Source organism: Cyclopterus lumpus, chromosome 15 (assembly GCF_009769545.1).
Source record: "Cyclopterus lumpus isolate fCycLum1 chromosome 15, fCycLum1.pri, whole genome shotgun sequence".
Classification (NCBI taxonomy): domain Eukaryota; kingdom Metazoa; phylum Chordata; class Actinopteri; order Perciformes; family Cyclopteridae; genus Cyclopterus; species Cyclopterus lumpus.
In genome coordinates this window covers 12,264,055-12,288,444 of record NC_046980.1, presented here as the reverse complement: position 1 = coordinate 12,288,444, position 24,390 = coordinate 12,264,055, and the positions used below count along the sequence as shown (strand labels likewise).

The 24,390-nt window shown below is 39.2% G+C and overlaps 1 protein-coding gene across 1 annotated transcript; it reads left to right on the top strand.

Moving 5' to 3' along the window:
- Positions 1 to 1,862: 1,862 nt before the first annotated feature.
- lrrc1 (leucine rich repeat containing 1) lies at positions 1,863 to 22,064 on the top strand. Its single transcript, XM_034552620.1, has 14 exons — positions 1,863 to 2,549; positions 8,686 to 8,803; positions 9,468 to 9,546; positions 11,079 to 11,168; positions 14,029 to 14,085; positions 14,269 to 14,332; positions 15,067 to 15,141; positions 15,584 to 15,728; positions 16,059 to 16,177; positions 16,903 to 16,986; positions 18,809 to 18,924; positions 19,279 to 19,451; positions 20,530 to 20,675; positions 20,916 to 22,064. The coding sequence occupies exons 1-14, from the start codon at positions 1,980 to 1,982 to the stop codon at positions 21,072 to 21,074; spliced, it is 1,995 nt and encodes a 664-aa protein (XP_034408511.1). The 5' UTR covers positions 1,863 to 1,979; the 3' UTR covers positions 21,075 to 22,064.
- The last annotated feature ends 2,326 nt before the right edge of the window (positions 22,065 to 24,390 follow it).

The window sequence follows — 24,390 nt, the reverse complement described above, 5'->3', positions numbered from 1 at the left end:
TGAGCTTAACAAGGTCATGCAGCCGTTTATTTAATGGAATGTGGCTCCCTCTAGAGGATGACTAGATATATTTACATTTCTATTCTACAAAAATACTGTATTTTTGATAACATTTCCCTAAACTATTCCAACACTAAATTGCCTCGTCTCAAGGACCCTTTCTGTCTATTTTTGTGATAGACAACATCGGTTTGAGATATTCAAATGAGGGCTCTGAAACTGCTGTAGCCTTCAGCACCACCTGTGGCAGCCTGCAGAGACTGCATCATGAATCCAGCCTCATGTTTAATTAATTGGTTTGAGGTGAGCTGCTATATTTGTTAGGGGGCGTGTGAATGTGTCTTATTGCTTATTTCATGTGATTTAACTGAACGTAAGAGGATCTGACAGTTGTGACTGAACAAGTGTCTTTCTCGTGAATCAGCTCAGACAGTGCAACAATACATCCTTAATCTCATAACTTATTGGCTATAAAAAAATAACAATACATATTTGCTAATACTCCAAATGTCCTATAGAGGTAGCAAGCTATTGGCTTACATCAGAGCTGAAGCCCTATGAACAATCACCTGATGGGTAATGATGCTATCCTGCCATTAGGGGCCCTCAGACCAGAGGGCTGGAGCTGACCTTAACCTTTGACCTGGAAGAGAGCAAAGTGGGTGGAAAAATCCACGAGGATGGTGATTCTTGTTCCATTTAAAAATTCAAATGGAGGCAACATCCATCATGTTGTGTATATATAAGGTTGAATTATGACTCATGCAGGATGTGAGTAAATGGAGACTTTCAGGCATTAATTTATTGAACATGTATTGGACATATTACTGCGTTTGGACACAAAGTAAAGCTAATGAGGACATGAATACAATAATATGGGGAGCCCCAGGTTCACTGTAGAAGTTGGCTTGTGGTACATTATGTTTGATTGTGACTTTGTTATGGAATATACACAGCATTACTTAGGTGTGTTATATATAAGAATGAACGGGAATGGCAAAGGGTTTAATGTGTCCCTGTGTCAAAATCTATGTTTCAGGCCATTATTTCAGCTAATCTTGTGCTACATGGTGCACATTCTTGGAGTTTAATCACATTACCTGAAGATGGAACATGGGCAAACCTTGGCCCATGCTGCATCTCCAAAATACTGTGCAAAATGCAAAGAGAGGGGAAGGAGTGGCAATTTATATGGAACCAATCAGCAAATGTTTGCCTTTGGGTCCCCAAGCAGGTTTATCTGGCTATGCATATAGGTAAAGAAAAGAAAGACTAATTTAAATCCAGGTAACTTTTAACAGACCGTTTAAACAAAAGCACTAATAATATTAACAACTTTATACTGTTAGGTGGTTAAATATCTAACGAGCATCATATTATATAATTGATCATATATTTTATGTAAACTATTTAATTGTTATACCAGTCAAATAAAACATTACCTGTGAAATGAAGTGGGTGGGAATAAGGAAGCACACAATCACACGGATTTACAGAAGTTTATTTTTTTATTAAATAAACGTTGATCAATTCCTGGGTATTGTTGCTTAATACTTAAATCCAGACAATTATACTTTTGCTTAAAAATGGCCACAAGGGCAACAGTGCCATCAAGGGATAGTGGTTTAAACAACAGCCTGTTGAACAGGAGTCATAACGTAGGTGACCTGAGTTCTGCAGCAGCACTTCATTTTAATAACATTGGCCACACTATGATAAGATATGGTCGTTTCAAACATGCGGCTGGATCATGTTTTAAATGCAGCTGTAAAACAAAGCGTGCTAAATATTATGAAATACCCACTCGCGGCCTAGAGGTGTTACACTCGTTGATGTGGGTGTGTCCCAACCCGCCCCCCCCCGGGCGGTAGTCGGTGCCCCATCATGGCGGCCCTGTGCGGGACGGGACTACTATCCAGAGGAGGGACCGGAGGGAGGAGCAGCCCGGATGATGACGTAGGATTGGAATGAGGGAGTGAATGTTCCGGGTCAGAAACTGGACGGGAGAGGAAATTAACTCCGGGACGAGACGGAAAAAAACGAGAACGCCACCCTCTTCCACTCGGAGATGTAGCCTGCATTTGAAACGCTCAAAGAGAGGGGGCTTGAAACGCGGCCGCGGGTCGACGCGAAGACGAGAAACCAAGCGGCGAAAACACAGGTGCCGACAAACTAACCAAAGTGAGACATCGACGGAGAGTAATTCCCATGTTCGTCGCGAACTAACCAGCGGCCACTTCACTTGCAGTTGGACTTTCGGTGCTCGCCTGAAGGTTTTGTGTTTTGACGGTGTATTTACTCAGGGGCTGTCCCGCCGCAGCAATCTGTTGCATCCCTCGTCCTGCCCGCTGTTTGTTTATCGCACGGGCACGAGAGGTTTCTCCCCAGTGATGTTTCACTGTATCCCCCTGTGGCGGTGCAACCGTCATGTGGAGGCGATCGATAAACGCCACTGCTCCCTGTTGTATGTGCCCGACGAGATCTACCGCTACGGACGGAGTTTGGAGGAGCTGCTGCTGGATGCCAACCAACTCCGAGACTTGCCCAAGGTAAGCAGAATAAAAAAAAAAAACGCTTCCGCTCGCCGAGTGTAAAGGCAGGATCAGAGGAAGGGTAACGCAGCTTGTTTTTTGTTAACGTGAAAAGCGTCTCTCTGGTCTAAGTGGTTCCGACACGTAGCTGCTGCTCACTGAGCTGCTCAGGCATCCCGTGAGAGACTGGTGCGACCTGCGGACAATCATTACGCAGGATCAGCAAGGCATGCACCCTGTGTGGCTGGAAATCCCCCCCCCCCCCCCCTGAACTACACCTCCCACTACAGGTTAACCAAACGCACATGCTTCAGTCCGGGTTTGGACCATACGACACTTGTATTTGAGGCCCAGGTGTCCCGAGCATGTATAGCCGACCTGCCATTGCGTCTGATGTGACAACACTGTGAGGTCAGAAATACGTGTTTCTTTGTCAACAATCTCTGATGCTTCAGTCATTTGCTGCATGCCTGAACATTCAGGAAGTCTATCAATATTGATACACTCTTCTATCAGTAACTGTATGACTCTGATAGATGTTTAAGGGGTATGAGTAAAGGAACTCAAGAGCATTATTTATTCCATAAAGAGGTGAGTGATATGAATTAAGAGAAATACCATGGATATGATTTCCTTTTTCCTTTTTCAACTACATAATAACATTTATTTAGTAGGGTTACATACTTCATAGTGATACACATTATAATAAAAATGGTGTATATGTTGATACAATAATTTACAGGTCAACTCAATCAGATGCCAACAACTATAGCCTCCACATACAGGCACCAAAGCTCACCAGAATGGGTTATGTGCTCACCTTATCCAGCGAGGCAAACCAAATTAATATGAAACAAATAATACATAGCGATGTAAATTAACATCACGTGGAAATGATTTCCATGTAGGTAGAGACATTGACTATCCCATGTAAGACAATTGTTTAACTCAAGTAATGTAAAGGTCAACGGTTGCTTATTGATCTTGGAATTATTTTTTACAACAAAAGACAGCAAGCAGCATCCGCCAATGAAGGCCATGACATCAAGATGTAGCCGAATAATTCCAGTGCAGACCAAAACTCAAAAATAAGCAATTAATTCAGACCGAAATAGCAAAATCCTCATTTTGAGAATCCAGCCTTCTTACATGTGACCCTAGTGCTCAGGATTAGGTGGGATACTAGTTAAAGGATTTGCAGGTTATTTACTATGGGTATGATTGGTACATGTAATATTTATCTTTGTCAGGGCTTAAGACGTAAGATCCCAGAGTCCGACTTGTGGTATCTTTATGACATATAGCTTGGAGCTGCTGATTGAAAGGATTACTTTTGTGGCTTTGTCACATTTCCCCTTTAACTTTTGCAGCCAAACCGGTTTTATTGTCGAATGCACTCTCAGTTCTGCTCTGGGGAGTGTATTTTAGGGCTGAGAAAACTGTTCTCCATGTAACCTTCAAAAGCAGGGAGTACATTTGGTAATATATTGGGTCTACAGCTGTTTGAGACAAGTGGACGGTTTAGGGAATAAGGCACGAGACCTCGCATAACTGGTGTCATGGTAGGTCGATGTAAAGCTTGGATTAAAGGACTATTTTGTGTCTCTGACAACTGTCTGTAGTTTAAACAAACACTTGTCCACCTTAACCATACATGCAACAGCTAGTTAGCTCTCTAACTTTCCAAATAGTTTAAGTAGCATTGAGATTTCGCTGTATTCTAAAATATTAACACACATTAGTTATAGCACCCATAGAGGAAAGAAAAGAGAGCTGAAAGAATATTTTTTGGGCTTGGCAAGTTTGATGGAACAGAGATAATGTGAGCAACCTCCCATGAGCCGTGTCACACTGGTCACTTTGTCCAGTGGAGAAAAGCACAGGAACAGGTATTCTGACTGAAAACAAAGACGGCATTATGTGTGTTGTTGTTGCCTCGCTCATGCATTTGTATGTGCTAGTGTTTACTAATGAAGTCATAATGAATCATTGACCTGAATTGTAAAGTAAGGACCAATAAAAGCATAAAGCAACCCACATCACAGCCAGTGCACCTGACAAACTAGGATACTGTCTAAGTAAACCCTCTTATTGTCTGTGCCTGCAGGGATGTGACTAGCAGGTGCACGCTCATCGTGACAACACACACGACTGCGTGACAGTCAAGGAATTGCTATGCTCAGTTTAGAAATATTCTAAGTATGTTTAGAGGGCAGAGGGGTGGCGACAACAGAAACTGTTTATTGTGCTCTCTGGCATGTAACTAATGTCATCAATGCTTGCTGAGTGAACCCAAGAAACGTCCAACTGGATAAACCTTTTGTATCAGTCCAGTTCAGTGCTCGCTGTGTGGCCTCATCGCATCGCCTCCGAGGTGGCTGAATGAATAAACACTGACCACTTATTATTGGAGTGACAATGATGTAACTAAGACAAATATTTTGAGTCGATCATTTCAACCAGCGAGGCAGAGGAAGACACGCACAAGGCAGTCTTGTCTGTGGGATGAAACTGCAAAGGTGTGTGATTACAGAAACAAGATGAGGCAAGTTCAACAGGAGCCAGTTTCAGTAGTTTAACAAAAAGAAAAGTCTGATGACCAAGTCATGGTGACATGAAGCACAGTTATGATTAATGGATAGGCCCCATTTCTGTTTCTTTGATTGTTTTATATATTATTTGTGCTGTGGTAGTTTAATTAATTAAGAAACGGTGTACCTCTTTGTTTATTCAAAGTTTCCCTTCAGCAACGGTCCCTCAGGATATAAACCATCCTTCTAGTTGTTGGTTTAATAAACTAAGAAACTAACTGGAGAAGAATAAGAAGCTGAAATGAACGCAGTTATTACTGTTCCTAGGTGAAACTGAGGCAGATGTGTGGGTGGATGTCTCAAAGACATTTGAAAAACTGCTTTTTCATCTTTCTGACATCTGCAATGTAAACACTGCAATAATAAGTTAGAACTTTTATATTTTCAAACCTGACGAGCATAAAATGACCAGATATAACTCTCTTACTTCAACAAGAAAAATCTGGATTTAAATCACAAATTGTGTTCAGGCTTTATTTAAAACAATTAGTTAGTTGATTGATTTGTCAATCGACAGACAATTATTTGGCCTTTTTTTTTAAAGCAAAAATGCCATTTAAACAAAACCAAAAAAAATCAATTTGTTCCAAATACTTACATGTGAATGTTTGCTGGTTTCTTAATATTCTATGAAAGCATACTAAATATCTTACTTGTTTTTGGGAGACCTTCTTAGTCCTTTCGATAATGTCACGTAATGTGGAGAGAAAAAGCCAGCATGAGACAGGAAGCTGCAGGGTTTATGACACACGTATGAGGTGGTGAGTAAAGTGGTGTTATGGATCCCAGAGCAGGAAGATGGTTGTTGAACTTACTCTAATGTGATCTACAAGCTCATCAGGTTCATGAATGTAGTGCAGTTGTTGAGTTTCTGACATGTGGTTCAGACAGTTTTAACTCTCGCTTATGCTGTGTGATATCTAATACTGGATATGACCGCGTTACCCACATGCAACCTTAGAAGCATTTGACACTCATGTCCTTTACTGCAGTCTTTATGGCTGTAGGGTTGCAAAAACTCCAACTTCTTAGGAAGATTATGTAAGAATTGTGTTGCAAAACTACAAACCTGCACAATAATCCATGCACGGACTTCCCACAAACCAGCTTCAGGCTTGTGCTTGTTTTCTAACAAACGGTGTTGAAGGTGAAGCTGAAGATTCAAACATTGACTCTGGCGTTAAGTGAGTGGTTAATGTGTGCTTGCCTGTTTTTTGGGTGTCACACATGGGTGATTGTTTGGGGCGTGGCCCTGAACGGCACCAACAGGAAGAACAGGTTGTCCTTCGCTGTAATGCACGACACGCAAAGCACATTTGCTACTAGGCTGACATTACAGAATAAATTATGTATTGCTCTTCGTTACTCCTCTGATTGTCTTAGTTGTTGTCAAGGGGGGTTAGATTTGGACAAAAGCTAAACAAAGGCAGGAAGGATTCAGAGTAGGCCTACCTGTGAATGCTTCTGCTGTGGTTTCTGTCATACAGGTGTAGTTCATGTAGGAAGTCTGAAATCGGTAAACACGTCTATTACATTAATGTTAAAACAGAATTTACATTATTTTTTTGTTATGCCACAGGTCAGGTTAGTTTTCTGGAAATAAGTCTGTACAAGCTGAAACTCCCTTGATATCATCAAGAGACGCATCTTTGAGCTGTGCACTTCAGAGTGGGAGACAGTCTGCAGCCACAATAGGATTGTGAAAGTGTAATTATGGTGGTTAGGCTGCAAAAGCTTTCAATTTCTCTTACAAGTTGTCAGACTACATGCTTGTTTACTCTATGAAATGATGGATTAGAGACTGTTTGAACTTTCTTAAGTGCATTTTGTAATCGGGTGGAGTTTGACTTTTGGACTCTTGGGCCTTAGTTATTGTGCACACATTATTAAAATGTGATCTGTATCTGGATATGGTCTACGAAAAAATTTGACAGATTGCATTTACACCTAGCTGACATTAGCCATGATCAGATGTCCAGGGGATTATGCTTTTTTTCTCTCCTCCTCTTCTTCCCCACATTAAACAATGGGTTCTGTAGTTTGAGGGAGGTAGAGTAAAATGTTATCGGAAGTGGCACAATCATTAAGAATGAATCAGAAGTCATTAAGGCTGGCAGAAGATGTGAGGCTAATTGTACAATATTGAGCTGTGGGTTGTCTCCGCACCAGCCAAACGGATATAGCTTTATAACGGCTTCGATCAAATGTTCAATTAAACGTAATGTCAGTTTCATAGACGAGTTGAGATCCAGCAACCTCCAGACACCCACCTTCATGTTGGTTGCAATGGTGAAATGGTGACGCATCTTTATAGCATAAGAGTCCAGCAAGGAAAACCTGCAACTTAATTATCATGTGTGTGCTTGGAATACACATCCATTGTGTTGTATTGCTGCATTCCTTGTGCAACAAGTGCAACAGGCTTGTGCATAAAAGAAATAACACAGTTGTGTATCTAGCCACATTCAGGCAAACCTTTTTGTTTTCAACATACTGAACATACAGCTCAAAATAGTACAGAGCTGTTTTAGCAATCAGTTTAAATGATTGATTAAAAGAGAAATGAGAAATGTAGGTATTTAGCAACTGCATTAATGGATGAGTCGTCATGGCCAGCTGCCTAGTAACTAGCAATAGCAGGGAACATACAAAGGCCTGAGGGAAAATTCACGAGTCTGCTTTTTCTGTTCATGCCAAAACATTCAGGGGACCTGAATCCGTATTGTTAGCTACCTGCTTCACCAACACATAAGCAAGTTTCTGCCTGCTCTTGTTCTGGAGCGTCAAGTATGTGCTTATTGTATAATTGCTTTTAAATAAGTGGGACAACCTGATCTTTCTTTCCAATAAGTTGACAACAAAGATGGATCTGTGTACTTTCAAGTAGCAAACCGTGACCATGACCTCTTCAAACAATTTACGAGTTGTATGTAATCACATACAACTCGTCTACAGAGACTTTCAACTGGGAGACAAAAAGTCCAAATCTGTTGTCAGATATTCATGGTAAAGCATGCTGAATAAAAATACAAATATCTCACAATAAGGACACATTTACCTGTTAATTGTAGTTCCTCTAAAGTGGCAGTGGAAATCCAGGAAAAATGAGGCTTTTAGTCATTAGGCCATTAGACTAGTTAAGGCAGCAGACTGGCCTCCATCATTGAACTCATGTTCTGATGCTAAACTTTTTTGACTAGAAGATTGCCTTGAACCTGGGTCTTTTTCTTGCTTTATGTGAAATGCATTATCATTTCTGAAAATACAATGTGTGCTTCTACAATTAAAAATCAAACTGATTTACAGTAGCACAGTAAACAATCATCCCCAGCAAACAGGATCTGGGATTGTGTTTCTGTTGAATTCAATTGTTTTGTATGAACTAGTTGGATTCAAAGGAGTCATCCAATAATACACTGTGACTAGCTTTTCCCAATTTTCTGAGATAATATTGGTGACAACAGCTAAACAATATTTGCCAGGCATTGTTGCGTAACAAAAGTCTAAAAATGTAAAACCCTTGAAAGCTTTTTACTGAATTTTTGTTTTGTTCCAACTTTCAGCCATTTTTCCAGCTGGTGAAACTAAGAAAACTCGGCCTGAGTGACAACGAGATCCAGAGACTTCCACCAGAAATAGCCAACTTCATGCAGCTGGTAGAACTGGATGTCTCTAGAAATGGTAAGGGGAAACACTGATACACCACTGCAGCACACACGTCATCTCAAATGTTATAGCATATACCATTTTGTTGCATGTTACATTTCTTAATTGCGTTTCTGTGTGTTTTCTTCACAACTGTGATAATATATTTTTTACGATTTGAGCAAGACGTCACTAAGTTCAGCGATTTGAATCGCATTGACAGATTTACTCCTCCTTGGTGAGGCTGATCCAACAAACGTGCATAGCTTGGTTTTCATTAGGCCTGAATCTCCCGAGGCCTTTGTGTATCCCGGGATATTCCATTAGAGACAACAGAGCAGCTGCTCACAGTTCACACGCTGTAGAGCAAAACAATAACTTCAGAAGGTAAAAGAAAGTACAAACTGACTTTTAACACACACACTGTTGTTTGAGTCCTAGTTAAGTAGAAGTGTGTGTAGAGTGAGACCTGGTTAACATTACATATCGACTCATCAGTTTTATTTTACATTGGATTTACCACTAAATACAATTATTTGCAATAATACCTTCACTATTATTATTGCTTTCTTTGTTGTTTATCATTTGCATTTAAACTAACGTTTTTTAAATATTATCTTGTATTATTCAACTACTGCTGATTTTTTATGCTTAGTTTTATTCGATAAATGTTATAACCAGTGTCTTTTCTCTTGTTCAGATATTATGGAAATTCCAGAGAGTATTTCGTACTGCAAAGCCCTCCAAGTGGCAGATTTCAGTGGAAATCCATTAACAAGGTAGTCCTCCAGATTATGTTTTTTTTTAATTTTCAAGAAGGAAAACAAATTACCCATCAGTCATATCTAATACTTGAGGTGTGTGTGTGTGTGTGTGTGTGTGTGTGTGTGTGTGTGTGTGTGTGTGTGTGTGTGTGTGTGTGTGTGTGTGTGTGTGTGTGTGTGTGTGTGTGTGTGTGTGTGTGTGTGTGTGTGTGTGTGTGTGTGTGTGTGTGTGTGTGTGTGTGTGTGTGTGTGTGTGTGTGTGTGTGTGTGTGTGTGTGTGTGTGTGTGTGTGTGTGTGTGTGTGTGTGTGTGTGTGTGTGTGTGTGTGTGTGTGTGTGTGTGTGTGTGTGTGTGTGTGTGTGTGTGTGTGTGTGTGTGTGTGTGTGTGTGTGTGGATCCCCTGCTGTTATGAACATTCACACACTCTCCTTGACAGATTGCAGATTTTGCATAATATGCTTTTTATTGTGTGTGGGAGACTAAATCTAATTTGCACATCAGCAGGGGCTAAACCACATTGTTTGGCAGTATATAGTTTAGGAGGCATCAATGAATAGTAGTACAGAGTCATTGGCGTTCAATGCTTTTAAAGTGTGTGCCCACTCACACACACACACACTCTTTTTCCACAGTAGCCTAATTTTCCACACATCAGTCCTATTTAAACTGTTTGATAGTGACGATAGTGTCTAGTTCCACCCAGTGGGTGAGCAGGGATGGGATGTCACATTGTTGCCAATTGTAAATTGAAGGAAATATCAAACACCCAATCTGAATGTTTCAACTATCTAAATCACAAGTATATTCACATACATTTAAATGAAAAAAAACATTTGATGTGTTTCTCAACTCCTCATAATTAACAACAGCATCAGATGATATGAATAATTTAATTTAGTTGTTTGTATACAAGGAGCCACCAAAAATGGAGAAGCTTTTTGTTGTTGTTGCTTTTATTGATCAAAGTGTGACCACAGTGAGCATATAAGTAGTCCCATCTGCCAAGCCTGCAATATTAATGAGGATAATGGTGTTTGACAAAAGAAAGTATGCAGATAATCAGTCCATTTAGAAAAGAAAGTTGTGTCATCTACGTATTTGGTGTAATTAAACCATTAATGAAAAATGTCCTCTAGCATTCAACAAATTGTCTCCCGTAAACACAGTCCAACATCCTGGAGTTGAACAGGAAGATTCTGACCCCCTTTGTGATATTATATAGTTTACCATTGATGTTCAGAAACAAGATGTAACATTTGATTTAATGTAGGAGAATACAAAAAGAGCAGGGCAAAGATGAATGACAACTACCACAGAAAAACTAAACCAACTTATCAAGAGTTTAAAGCTTAATTGTGGTGAAATCCTGCCGAACATTGCTTAAAGTCTGTCAGTAGAAACAAACTGACATTGGCATCCAATAAGACTCCTCTTCACCCGCAAGTTTAAGTCAAAAAATAGTATTTTAAGTAATTTGTTGACATCGTTATCTGTGCACTCCTTTTCCACCTGCATCTCACCCTGTGTTCTCTCTTTTTATTTTCCAGGTTGCCTGAAAGCTTTCCAGAGCTAAGGAATCTCACTTGCCTTTCCATCAATGATATTTCATTACAAGTTCTTCCAGATAACATTGGGAAGTAAGTAAAAGTCTCATCGTACTTACGTTGACCTATTGAGTGTATCCAGCCTTCGCCGAACAAACATGTCCACACAGTTCCACAGCAGCCTCAGGTGCATTCAATGTCCTGATGACGTCACGTAACATCCCACCTGTCTCTCTCTGCATTTTCTAGTGTCACACTTTGCTTTCGCCTTAATGGTCTTGCTGTGATTATTATTCATTTGACCTGCAAGTTCATTTCATTTTATAAATACTATAAAAATACAGAAGAACCCATGTTAGTGGTTTTAAAAGCAGCTATTTGCTCAACTAAACCACTGAGCAGCAAATGAGCTTGAGCTTTAAAAGTGTCTGCATTTCCTTTGTCTCCCTTTCCCCCGATGGTAAGAATTTATTTTAACATCTCACTGCTATGGTAAAATGATACAGACCACATTACTCTTCACACTCATCCGTCAGGGTCCTCTCCTCGGCCGCGTTGTCCTTGCTTATCGAAGGCAGACGCCTTGTTGTGAGATGGCATGTGCTGCAGTTAAAAGGCATGTCTGGCCAGCATTGTTATTCCTTTCAGGTCTCCCTTGAGCTCAGTTCATAATTGAATTTAATAACAGAACTATGTGCCATAAGGGATGCTTTTAGTAGAAGTTTGGAGTTCAAGGGAAACTGATTTTAATTTTAAACCCTTTTAGGAGGGATTTAAATTAGATGAAATTACTCTTGCCGTGTACCTTTTTAGGATATTATCAACAATCTAATCAGACATTTGACTGATAAAAACATACTAGTATGTAACGGCTGAGAAAGTCAGACGCTTAAATGTACACATTATAACACCAATGTTATGTATTTTTAAGACGGAATTACAAAAATAGATGTCAATAAAGACATGCTCTTTTAAAGGCTCTTTTTCTGTTGTTAATACAGTGAAACTTGTGCTGATGTTGTCCAGTTGGATATCTAAAAAATACTAGTTGGCAGTGCTCTGGGTGGCATATTTGAACCATAAGATAACTGCCGAAAGAGTTGGAGCTAAACTAAACAGAGTTTGGTCTTGGCTGCCATGTTGCCATAAATTAAGGATTGCTGCGTAACCTCTTAGGGAAGATGCATTGTTGATAGATGAGACCCCGACTGTAATTCAAGAAAGGATTCTCGTAGGGAAGGTAGCGCCATAGTAGCACTTTAGTAGCACTTAAATGGCTCTTACTGATAGCACTTTGCAGTTTCACTTTATTGAAGAAATTGTACTTTCTCGATTCTTGTTGTTCTGAGTTTGTACTCATGGTTGAATGCACTTATTGTAAGTCGCTTTGGATAAAAGTGTCAGCTAAATGACATGTAATGTAATGTTGCTCCTTTAGTGATCATTACTTAGGATTGTAGGGTTCGACAGAATACTATGCTACTTATAGATGGTTTATTTAAGCTTAATGTTTGTCTGATGTTCTACACATACAGTATTGATGGACCTAAATTATATTTCATACAAGACACAAAACACCAGATGGACTTTCTGATGAAGATCCATACTGCAATGGATTATAGATGCAGGTGCTAAAACTGGGCTACAACAAGCTGTGTTAGGTGTTTTTCATGTTGTAGATACACATACACACACTACACGTAAGGACATATCTACAATATATTATATATATGTGTATCTGTTTATATTACACTTACTTGTAGTGTGTGTGTGTATATACAGTGTGTGTGTGTATATATATATATATATATATATATATATATATATATATATATATATATATATACAGTGTATGTATGTGTGTGTGTGTATATATATATATATATATATATATATATATATATATGTATGTATGTGTGTATGTGTGTGTGTGTGTGTATATATATATGGCAACATCTCCAAACTGAGGCTGCAGTGATATGAATCTGCGTATATGACTGATTTAGCAAACAGTCTCTTGGGAAATATCTCAAGAAAATATATAATGTTCCTCCCAACAAGGTCAGCTTGAGTTAAAGAGATCTGCTCACACCCTTTCCCTCATGGTACGGCATGTGCCCACATATGTCCCATATCTATCTTGCATAACGCAGTGACTTAAGGCCTGCTCTCTGTCAAGGAAGGTTATGAGCAACATGCTGTGGGTTAAGATTAACGTTCAAGGGGTTACATGACATCAGTTGTTTATCTTCTGAGATGAGAATGTTTTCTGTCCAAAAAAAACAAAAGCTTTCACAGAAAAACGAGACGTGATGCAATTAGTTGGCTGTTTTCATAATTTCTTCTGTCTGTTCTTTAATCTGTGGCCCTCAGTCGTATTTCATGTTGTCTCATTTGAGGGCCACCCTGTAAGAACCACTTCAAACACACACTGTCTATGATGCTAATCCCTTTGGCACAGTAAAACATTTATTTACCCACAAACTGAATGGACAGGCTTTATTTTGACTCCTCAGTCCATCTTTAATAACATTCAAATAATGATTTAGTCTGGGTTCTGATCAACAAGATGGACTTTGTTAAAAAATAAAATCCTCCATTAATTGGGTACATTTACAGTACTGAGGCGTGCATAAGCAGCCTGCAAGAAGATAACCCTGGACTTCGGTCTATGATAACCCTTTAGACATTTTGTCCTTCATTTAAAGCCGGGGTTGTTTATGCTCCTGCAATTTTACAACCCTGATAAGACTGACACACCTCCAAAATACTTCCTGTTCTCAGATAGCTGATTGTGAGGAGACATTTTGCAATATGTTTTAGCCTTCATTGTCTATAAACATGCAGAGGATCATGTATAATAATTAGCTATGTAGTGGAGATATGAGAAGATGTTGTAGGATTTTCTAGAGATGTATAATCATCCCTCTTTTTGTTCATGTCGTCATTGCAGCCTTTCCAATCTGGTATCACTAGAACTCAGAGAAAACCTGCTGACATTCCTACCAGAGTAAGTATTCCACCAACTGCACTGTCTACATGGGCTTATATTTTGTTGTAAGAAAGGCTGAGTATTTTCATTCATATGTTGTTAACGGAGGTTATTAAGTTATAGAACACGCAGCAGGCTTCTGCATTTTTACTTTTGATTTGCATTTGCATTTGAACCTCCGTTGGCATGTGTCATCCACAGGTCACTTTCTATGCTTCATAGACTTGAAGAGCTCGACCTAGGGAATAATGAGCTCTACAGTTTGGTAAGTTGTTTTTGTGTCTGAATGCTGCTGATTACTCAAAAGGATGCCACACGGCACACAAAATGAGCAGAAATAAACGCTTCCCATTTCCTTCTTCTTGTCACGTCCAAGTCGATGAGCATCCCTCGAGAACAGCTTCCACTTCTTTCCCCCAGATGTCCATCTGCTTTGAGCTTTGCTTTTTAGTTGTAATCTTATGTAGTAAATGACTTGCTGACGGATGAAGCAGTCGGGCTGCCAAGCCGTGTCTCTTTATGTGTCTTTCAATTATTTACATTGTTGGACGTTCTTTGAATTCTTTCTGCTTTCAGTTTTGATAATTGACATTTGGTACACTTCAACTATTTTTCAGCACTTTGTTGCAGAGACATGTCAAATGCATACAAATACAAAGTTATGCATTTCATATACCATACATTTAAATTTCAATCTTTAAATTGGCTTTGACAAATTAATGGTAATCATGATGAAATACCCCTCTTGAAGAAAGCAGTGTAGCCTCAAACTATTCGGGGTATAGATAAATGTTTATAGGAGCGTTGTGGACCCTTATTTTCACTCCTTTCAATTAACTTTTATGCTTACTATGGTCTGTTTTTACTTTTAATCAAAGGGAAAATAAGTACATTATCAGAACCAAATCACTTGTATTGTATTTTTCTGCTTTGTGTCTTTTCCCATCTATGTGCCTGTCTCTCACTCTTTCAATCCCTACATTTCTTCTTCCCACATAGCCAGAGTCAATAGGCGGTCTTATCAGCCTGAAGGACTTGTGGCTGGATGGAAACCAGTTGGCCGACATCCCCTCAGTAAGAAAATACATTTTTTACTTGCATTTCAGAATCTGTTATTGTCTTTATTGATGAGAGTAAAACTAGTATATATAGGGCTTTGAATGAACTGCCATAAATGATAGTTCAAACACAATTAGAAAATTAAATTTTGAACAAGAACATTGTTTTTGATACATCTTGTCTTAGTCATGTTGGCCAAAACCTAAAATGTACAATTGTTTGCTCTGAATATAATATAAATGTAGTGCAGTAATTAATTTAAATTTGATTCTATAGTCATATCTGACTTTGTATGTTATCAGAGTGGTTGCATGTGTACTATGTGGTGGCCCAAGTCCTCAGATTGGGTGTTTGTAAATGCAGAGACAACATTGAATGTACTCTGCTTTTCCTCACCTGTATTGGCGGCCATGTTGCTGTACCTTTGCTTACCACAAGTCTCTGCTCTGCACTTCAGGAGTTGGGCAGTATGAGAAGCCTGTTGTGTCTGGACGTATCAGAAAACAAAATGGAGCGACTTCCAGAGGAGTTGGGTGGCCTGGTGTCGCTCATTGACCTGTTGGTGTCTCAGAACCTAATTGATGCTCTCCCAGAAAGCATTGGTGAGCATGTGAATCCGCCCTGCTCTTTATTAGCACGAGTGCTTCTATGTTTTGACTATCTTATCGAAGAGGTAATTTCTCCCCATTCCTCCATTCCTCCATAAAGATCATATATTGGAAAAGACAACTTTTTTCCTAAAGTTTCATTCACAATGGCATGTTGGGATATTCATATAATAAATCATATAATGTTGCATGTACTTTGTGGCGAGCCAATAAACATTGGTGTTTAAAGAGCTTACTAAAAGTAAATATGCAAGCATACATTTTCGCTAATCAGTGTCTATGCAAGGTTGATTTTGATTAATATATATTTTTCTTTCTCTGCAGGAAAACTACGGAAGCTTTCTATATTGAAAGCTGATCAGAATAGGCTAACTTATCTTCCAGAGAGCATTGGTAACTGTGAAAGCCTTACTGAACTTGTGCTCACTGAGAACCAGATACAGGTGTGTTTGCACCTGTATGACACCCTAGTCTTTTCAACTTGAAATAAAACACTATGGGATTAGTTCATATACGTAAATACAGTTCATTTTCATTCGCTGTTTCTATGTAGATGTTGCATTAACACAGCCAATATGAAAGCAGCAGGACATCGCATCACGGTTTTGGTATAATGAAAGGATAACGGTTTCATCCTCATTACAAATTACATGAAATTGCTGTAGATGAGTTTCTTTGAGCTTTTCACAAAGCTGCAGCATTGAGTATTATTCAAGAGGTCTATTTATAGCCTTTTATGCTATGCTATGATTTTGAGCTGATTGAAAACATTAGCACAGCTTCATGATTAAACACGGACATGTAAAACATCTGGATGTGACAGGAGTACTTGGAGTGGTTCTCACAGAGTGAAAGAGAGATCGAAAGCCACATTCAGGAGATGTACACATGGCCGCTCTTCCCAGCGTTTTTCTGTTTTGGTTTCATAAATGAACCAACTGTGTGAGCAACACATCTCCTTTTGTCTCTGTGCACGAGAGCACTGCACTGTAATGGTGACACATGCATGATTTGGTTTTCTACGTTGTCCTTTGGATAAATCAGACACACGGTTTAACAAGTTGTTCTAAACATAATGTAAAGAGACAAATGAGATAAGGAAATACTCGTATTGTGCCTTTGTTAAGTTTCCAGTGTATTGTAACTCAATATATTTTATTTATTTCAGAGTTTGCCGAAGAGTGTTGGGAAATTAAAGCGACTTTCCAACTTCAACTGTGACAGAAACCAGCTAACGGCATTACCTAAGGAGGTAAGCTTTTCATATATCAACCTACATCATTTATTAAAAATTTAATTTGAGGATAAACCCCTGGGGGCACTATCTTGTTTTCAATGGGGTTCCTCGGGCACACATTTTAACAAAAAAGTTAAAGGTGAATAAATACACAGAGCACTTTCTATTACATCCACGTTACTAATGCATTATAACATACTTACAATGGGTTATGATCTGTTTAGATACATATAACACATTTGATAATGATGGTATATATATATATATATATATATATATATATATATATATATATATATATATATATATATATATATATATATTATAACCCATTATATTATTTATTATGTATTATAGACATGGATGTAATAGAAAGTGTTACCAAAATACAAATGTAATAGGAAAAATTGATTGTAAACGGCCATTATTGACTGATGGCAGTGAGAGGACTTGTTATAAAGAGGACTGAGCTAATATAAATAAAAGATTCAATAAAACTGTTAATCAAAACAGAAAAGCAATTCAGCTTGCAGCTATAACAAAAATTACAAAACGTGTAACAGATTTCAAATGTAAAATGTAAATCTTAAAAATCACATATTAAACAAATCTATTTAAAAGGAAGGTGGTGCAAGTAAGTGTCAAATTGACAGAATCTGTGAATCTGTTTGCTCGTAGGTGGACGGTTGGCTCTAATGGACATGTTTTACATCTTTAGGTCTAAACAGACGCTGTTACTTTTAGGTTCATCTGTGTTTAGATTTATATTGCAACTGCACCGCTGCAATAGATGGTCTGAAACTGCAGTTCTGACAACATTATTACAACAACAATAACAAAATCTGTTTTGCAATGCAATGCTGTTAAGGTAGCCTGTTGTCAATCTTTAATGCAACGGTTTAGTTTTTCATTGGCTCTAAATGTCAAAAGGTCATTCACGTTTGGATCAACAAAGCTCTCACTTGTCACTCTCTCTCAGTCCTCCGGTTGGTTCAACTCTGACCGAGTGCATCCATTGTGTTTGTCTGTGACATTCTTTTCTAAACCTCTTGTCTAAGTGAAAGTCCGCCTAGTTTAATTCTTCATCTGAAAGGCTTCTCCAGACGTCGTACAAGGCCCCTGTGTCTTTATGATGCAAAGACTGCAGTGTTTGGAGAACAATAACAGTCGTTCTAGATAATGAATTAATAGTGTCACCTTTTTCTCTAACCAGCATTGCTGACAATCCCAGTGTAACCATGAACCAAGTATTGATTTGTGCATTACTGAGCTACTTGACCATTGGCCCAGTTTTATGGATTCTATTGATTGTTTATTAGTTGCTCATACCACTTTTTACCCGTGCTTGCATGCAAACAGATTTATTAAGGTGTTTTAGAATAGTTTCTTCCTGATTCTTTGTTTACGGATGACTCTATGAATGCAATAAGCACCTATCATATTAACTTGTGTAGATGATAAGCCTATATGTGCCCATTTAACATCACAAATCTCTTTAACATTACTTGTGTCCTGCTATCTTCATGGCTCACGTCTCTGCCTTGGCTGGCTACTAGGCCTAATCGTTCCTAATTTTAGGTCCCTCTGCCCCAATCTATTAGCTTTTAACTGGTCGGCCACTGAGATCACCAATTCTGGGACAAAGTGCACAAATGCTGACTGCCGATTAACTCTGGTTTATATTGTCCTGGCCTTGTTTAAATGACATATTTATTAACACGTGAATTTAGGGAAAAGTACAATTGAATCCTATATATGTGTCTTCCTATATCTGTTCATGCCTCACAGGACACCTGTACACTGTCAGCCTAATCAAAGGATCTCCTCTGTTATTTAGATCGGGGGCTGCAGCGGTCTGAATGTCTTCTGTGTACGAGAGAACCGGCTGACGAGGATACCGTCAGAGCTGTCGCAATCCACAGAACTGCACGTGCTCGACGTCTCTGGAAATAGGTTTGTTCAACAACACGTCCATTTCTTTCTTTTTTTCTTCTTTGTAGACTTTGTGATTTGATGACAAAACAAAGTATACTGAAATATGATTTATTTATACTTAAGTACTTGATTACATACATGTTTCTACTCTCTGATGCCTAAAGGTTATCTGGATGTTTTGACCATTGTTACTCACCGTCTTCCAAGAGGTTGTTTTGGCTTTGTATCTCCATTACCGGTGTCTTCACACACAACATGTTCGCCTCAGTGTCTGGAGGGTTTTCCCTTCTCCACATTGTCAAAAACAAGTGCAAACCTGCAGGTATCTTTTGTTTTTTCTAAGTTAGGGATTTACATCCGCTCTATTTTCAGGCTCACACACTTACCGATGTCACTGACCACGCTACGACTGAAGGCCTTATGGTTGTCGGAAAACCAGTCGCAGCCTCTTCTCACCTTTCAGACTGACCAGGATCCTGACTCAGGGGAGAAGGTGCTCACCTGTGTGCTGCTACCACAACAACCATGTGAACCAGACAATAAAGGTACTATTCTTCATCAAGCCAAAGCCTAAAATAGTCCTCAGATGTTCTGAATAACCTTCAAGGATCAGCAGTATTATCAGAAGCAGTGACTATATCGAGAAATTTTTCCATACCGGACCGGTTGACTGAAATTACAGTATATGTGTTCATGAACAGTGTTTCTTTGCATGTGTAGTATTTATTGCTAGATCAGTGTCCCCATCCTCCTCAAGTGTTGGGCTTACTCTGGAGTGAAATGACTTGGTGCAAACACCGTGATATTTAAGGGAATATTCATCAGTTCTTGCATCGTCTCAGAGTATTTAGTGCCCTGCGTTTTGATGACATTATCACATGATCTGCTCGGGGAAGCACAGCGTGTTCTGCGCCCTCTTATCCTTGCCTGCAGTATCTGTCGATTACGACGTCCTGTAAGGGATAACAGCCTATAACAGATCAGCGCCTCTCCTGTCCCTTGAGGCCCTCTTTGGTTATGTTTTTCAGAAATGCGCTGGATTGGACAGCTAAAGAGGCTTAGCAGCGGCTGTCCCATTGTCATTAAAAGGTTGCCCACTGGGTATAGAGCTGCGGCTGAGACAAGCTCTATCTGATGCAATGGTGTATTGTCATTTTTCTCCTTTCCTGTCATCCACAGACATGTGCCTACATTTCAGGATTCACTGCAAAGTGCTTGTTCCTTGCCCATCCCTGTATTTTGCATTAAAAAAAGATGTTTGTTTCTCCCTAAAAAATGAATGTCTTCAATACATTAATTTGTGTGACTTGCCATCTCTCTCGGAGTAGAGATGAAGATATAAGACTGGTGGAGGTCAGAGGAGCGAAGCTGAAGTTGGGGGCAGGGAAGATTGTGTTGCTGTAAGCTTGTGACTAAGCCGGGATTTGAAACTGTGATCTGGCAGTTTCAGGCTCTCTTATGAGCGCTGGGTTATGTGACAGATTTCCTTTCTTGAGTTGGCAGTTTGCAGAGAAGCAATCATAACAACCATATTGATTTTAATGTGCTCACATATTTGCTTCAGATCGCACGCTTCAATTCTATTCCAGTAACGCAGCTTGTGTTGTCTCTTTCAAAAACCAGGCTCTGATAATCTTGCCCGCTGCGGAGCGCTGGAGAGTCTGGTGAATAACACGGTAGATGACACGTGGGACAACAAAGCCATGAACAGGATCAGCGCCATTCACTTTCTGGATGATGATGATGATGAGGAGGAGGATGACGACAAGGTGAGTCCAGCAAGCCCAAGGGCAAATCTCACACTAGCTGGTTATTTATATATATATATATATATATATATATATATATATATATATATATATATATATATATATATACATACAGACTTTCTGTTATTTTGGACGATGCTCAGCTGTGAGGAAGCCTTCAACCATCTCGTCCTTTAGCGCATCCCTTCTAAGCAGATATCACCAATGTGCCACTGATTTGATTCTCTTTTCTTCGCACAGGGAACACTACTTCGGCGGGCCACGCCTCACCCCGGTGAGCTGAAGACGATGAAGAAAGCGGCCGAGAACCTCCGCAACGACCTGAACGCTGCCAAAGGCCTGGACTCCAACAAAAACGAGGTCAATAACGCTGCAGACAGAGTGACCACATCTGTGTGACTTTTACCTCCGAAATGTTTTTTACCTCCTGTGTCTCGCCATGTCGTCCCGCACAACCCCGCAGTCCCTTCTTTTCTTTTACCTACAAACCCTGGTGTGGCCTACCCCTCCTTTGATTAAACCCCGGGGCACCTGTAAACTTACTCCATCTCCAGTCCTGTGTAAAACATGTTTGACTCAGTCTACCAGGGCCGCTGTGCCTTTCTTTTTAATTAATGTCCACAGTAATAATCTGCACAGAGATGCTCCTTTTTTAGAAGATATTTTAAAGATTTATTACTTTTTTAAATGCCTCTTTTTTTTTTTAAACAGACATTAGGTAGTTTCACTATTATACATCTTTATAATATGGTCAAACCTTCGTTAATGTATTATATATTTGTTCTATTTCTATTTCCAAAACACTGGTTGAATACTTTTTACATTTTGGGCAAACATAAAAGCAGGAGTTTTTGGACCTACTGATTAAGGATTATTGTATAGTCTCTTGTGAATATTGATACTTTTATATTTTTTGGCAGCTCAGATGTAAATAAAAATGTATAGCAAATTTCTTAATCAGTTGAATATTTCTTTTTACTTTTTTTCCTTCTTTTTTTGAACTTGGTACTTTTGTCTTCAGAAAAAAAAAATCAAAGAAATGAACAAAACACAGTCACTGATGTCTTATTCATTCCATATATTTTTTATTGGGTGAGTGGGTGGCCATGAATCCCTTTTTGTTCATTTGTAAAACATCTAGTCCTATTTTTGGATAGTACATTGATTTGATTAATTAATTAAGTATGTATTTAAGTACTGCACATCAACCTTTAATTACTCATCTGCAACCTAATTGTGCAGAAGTAACAATGCTGTCTTATTTATATGTGCTGTGCTTTAACTGTTTTGCAATGTTGTCCAAATAGATGCCAAAAGCAGTTGTATATTTCAAAAAAAAAAAAAAACACACACAAAATACAGTTTTCTATCCCTTTAACAAAGAGTACTGTGCAGAATAATCATCAGAGGTTTGGTCAAAATGAGGTTTGTACCACAAGGACGGCATCCTTTAAAAATGCAGTTGTTAAGAAGTTCCACTTTAATGCACTTCTCAGCATTTCTTAAATTCTTTAAAATGGTACATGATAATTTGTATTATGTTTTTAAATTGATTGCAAAAATTGGACCAGAGAAATTGGTCCAAGTGTTGGGTTTTATGTTTTTAATTATTTTCTGATCAAACTGCACAAAACAGATCTCAAATGGGCACGGTGCCTTGAGATTTGGATGACTTTTTAACCACTGATCAATAAAATGAGTGCAACACTAAACTACATGTTTCTTATTCCTTTTAATTTAATTGAGTTTAGAGAGAGGGAATCAATCTCGTAGTTGAACTTACTGAACTTTAAAAATAATAAAATAATAACACCTACACTGACTTGCTTTGAGGCAACAAACCAGATATTCCATTTCCTGACTCCTCCATTGCTTGTTTTGTCTGCCCAGCAGTGCATGATGTTTCTGTAATGCTCCACCAGCATGTGCCATATTTGACTTGTTCACCCTGCACACGCTGCATGTTGTGAAGCTGGCATGCTCTACGTTTATCAGAGAATTAATGTATATGTGTATATTTTAATCTTCACGGCAAGTGTACCTTCATTTGAATCTCATTGTACATTTTGATTAATCGCTTGAAGATGAAGAAGAGTAATATTTTCCCAGTGAATTATCCGTTTTAAAAAACTGGTAATTCACTGGGAAGTCTTGGTTACTTGTGTCCAAGGTGCTGAACTGTTTGTACAACACATGTAGTAAAGCTTAAGACCGAAGAGCCTTCACTCTCTTTCTTTGCCTTCTTCTCTGGAGGCTTCAGAAGACACATGTTGGCAAAAAGGCAGAAAAAGAGATGCATGACATCTTTCCATCTAGCAACCTCTTGCTTTACAAAACTGCACCAGTGAGTGCAGTTCAATTACAGTTTGCAGTAATCACTGTGTGGTGCCCCCTGGTGCACAATATAAGCATGCATTATGAATAGTCAAACAGGATTGTATTAATCTGGCCTAACTACATTGATTATCAGCTGTTCCACTGGAAAGCATGATATTCCTCCAAGTCCTGCCCTGACACATGGCCATGCATTCATAATGAGGGACATGGTTTGATCAAACGCTGATCCATCACTGTCAGTACTTGTTTCCTTCAAGATTTTACATTGAAATTAAACTTTCAGCATCGGCTGGTGTCTTCTGACCATCTCCAGGAGTGTAGAAAGCTTCATATTAACCCGTCCCTCAGGACCAGCAGCCAAAACGTGGCCATTGCAGGCTTCAGATGGCTGGCAACAAAAAAGTGTCAACAGGCAAGACCTCAACTGTTCTCGGCCAGTGACGGTGTGCGTGGTCGCTCCGCCAGCGCAGAGCAGGATGCAGAGGAGACTGAGCAACCTGAGGAGGTCTGTTTCCAAGTTTAGGTATTTTACACACTCCATGTTGTTCATTTTGATTTCTCTTTATATGGGGATGCACATTTTTATCGGCCATTTCTTCCACTGCAGTTATTCCTCAACTGTTCGGTTATGCTGCAGATTGCCACTTAATCTAGAATAATCACAATTACATGAAACCCTATCTGAAAAGATGCTTGTTTAACTACTCGTTTCATCCTTTATCAGTTTCTCATTTTCACACGTCTTGTGATTTAAATTTAAATATCAGGCTCCACGGATGTGTCTCGCAGACTGACTGGTACAACAGCATTGAATTCTCTCTAATCACCAGGATGTTGCAGGCCAGCTGTCAGAGAGCAGTGCCTCACCACGACGGTTTCGCCACCACAGAGGTGAAAACAAAGAGGGGAGGAAGTTACACCGCCACAGAGCACTTAATGTGGGGACCGGTCTCCATGGAGACCCTGCCACCAACGTAAAGATCTCCTCCACAACAGGGCATCTGAAGTCTTTGGTGACAGAGAGGACCCTTCCTCAGGAATCATTCGTCTCCCATGTGCCATTAAGAGTAACCGAACGCTGTCTCTTTCTTAAATGTCTAATCCTTTCTGTGAGGTTGCACTACATGCTGCTGGAAATTGACTGATTGTGGCAAATTATTGCAAATATATATTTTTTTGTTGGTGTCGCTCCACTCAGACCAAAATTGTGTGTATATGTATGTATGTATGTATGTATGTATGCATGTATGTATGTATGTATGTGTGTGTATTTATATATGTGTAAAGAAACCCTTTCCTCTTAGTTACAGATCAAAGTGTCTGGACAGAGCGGTAGTTTGGGAATCAGCATTGCTGGTGGGAGGGGCTCTCTGCCTTT

Excerpts from the sequence above, each read along its gene's own strand:
- lrrc1 (XM_034552620.1), top strand. The coding sequence starts at position 1,980 with ATGTTCCGGGTCAGAAACTGGACGGGAGAGGAAATTAACTCCGGGACG. Across the intron at positions 9,547-11,078 it reads AGTGGAAATCCATTAACAAG|GTTGCCTGAAAGCTTTCCAG; the intron begins GTAGTCCTCCAG and ends TTTATTTTCCAG. Across the intron at positions 16,178-16,902 it reads TCACTGAGAACCAGATACAG|AGTTTGCCGAAGAGTGTTGG; the intron begins GTGTGTTTGCAC and ends TATTTATTTCAG.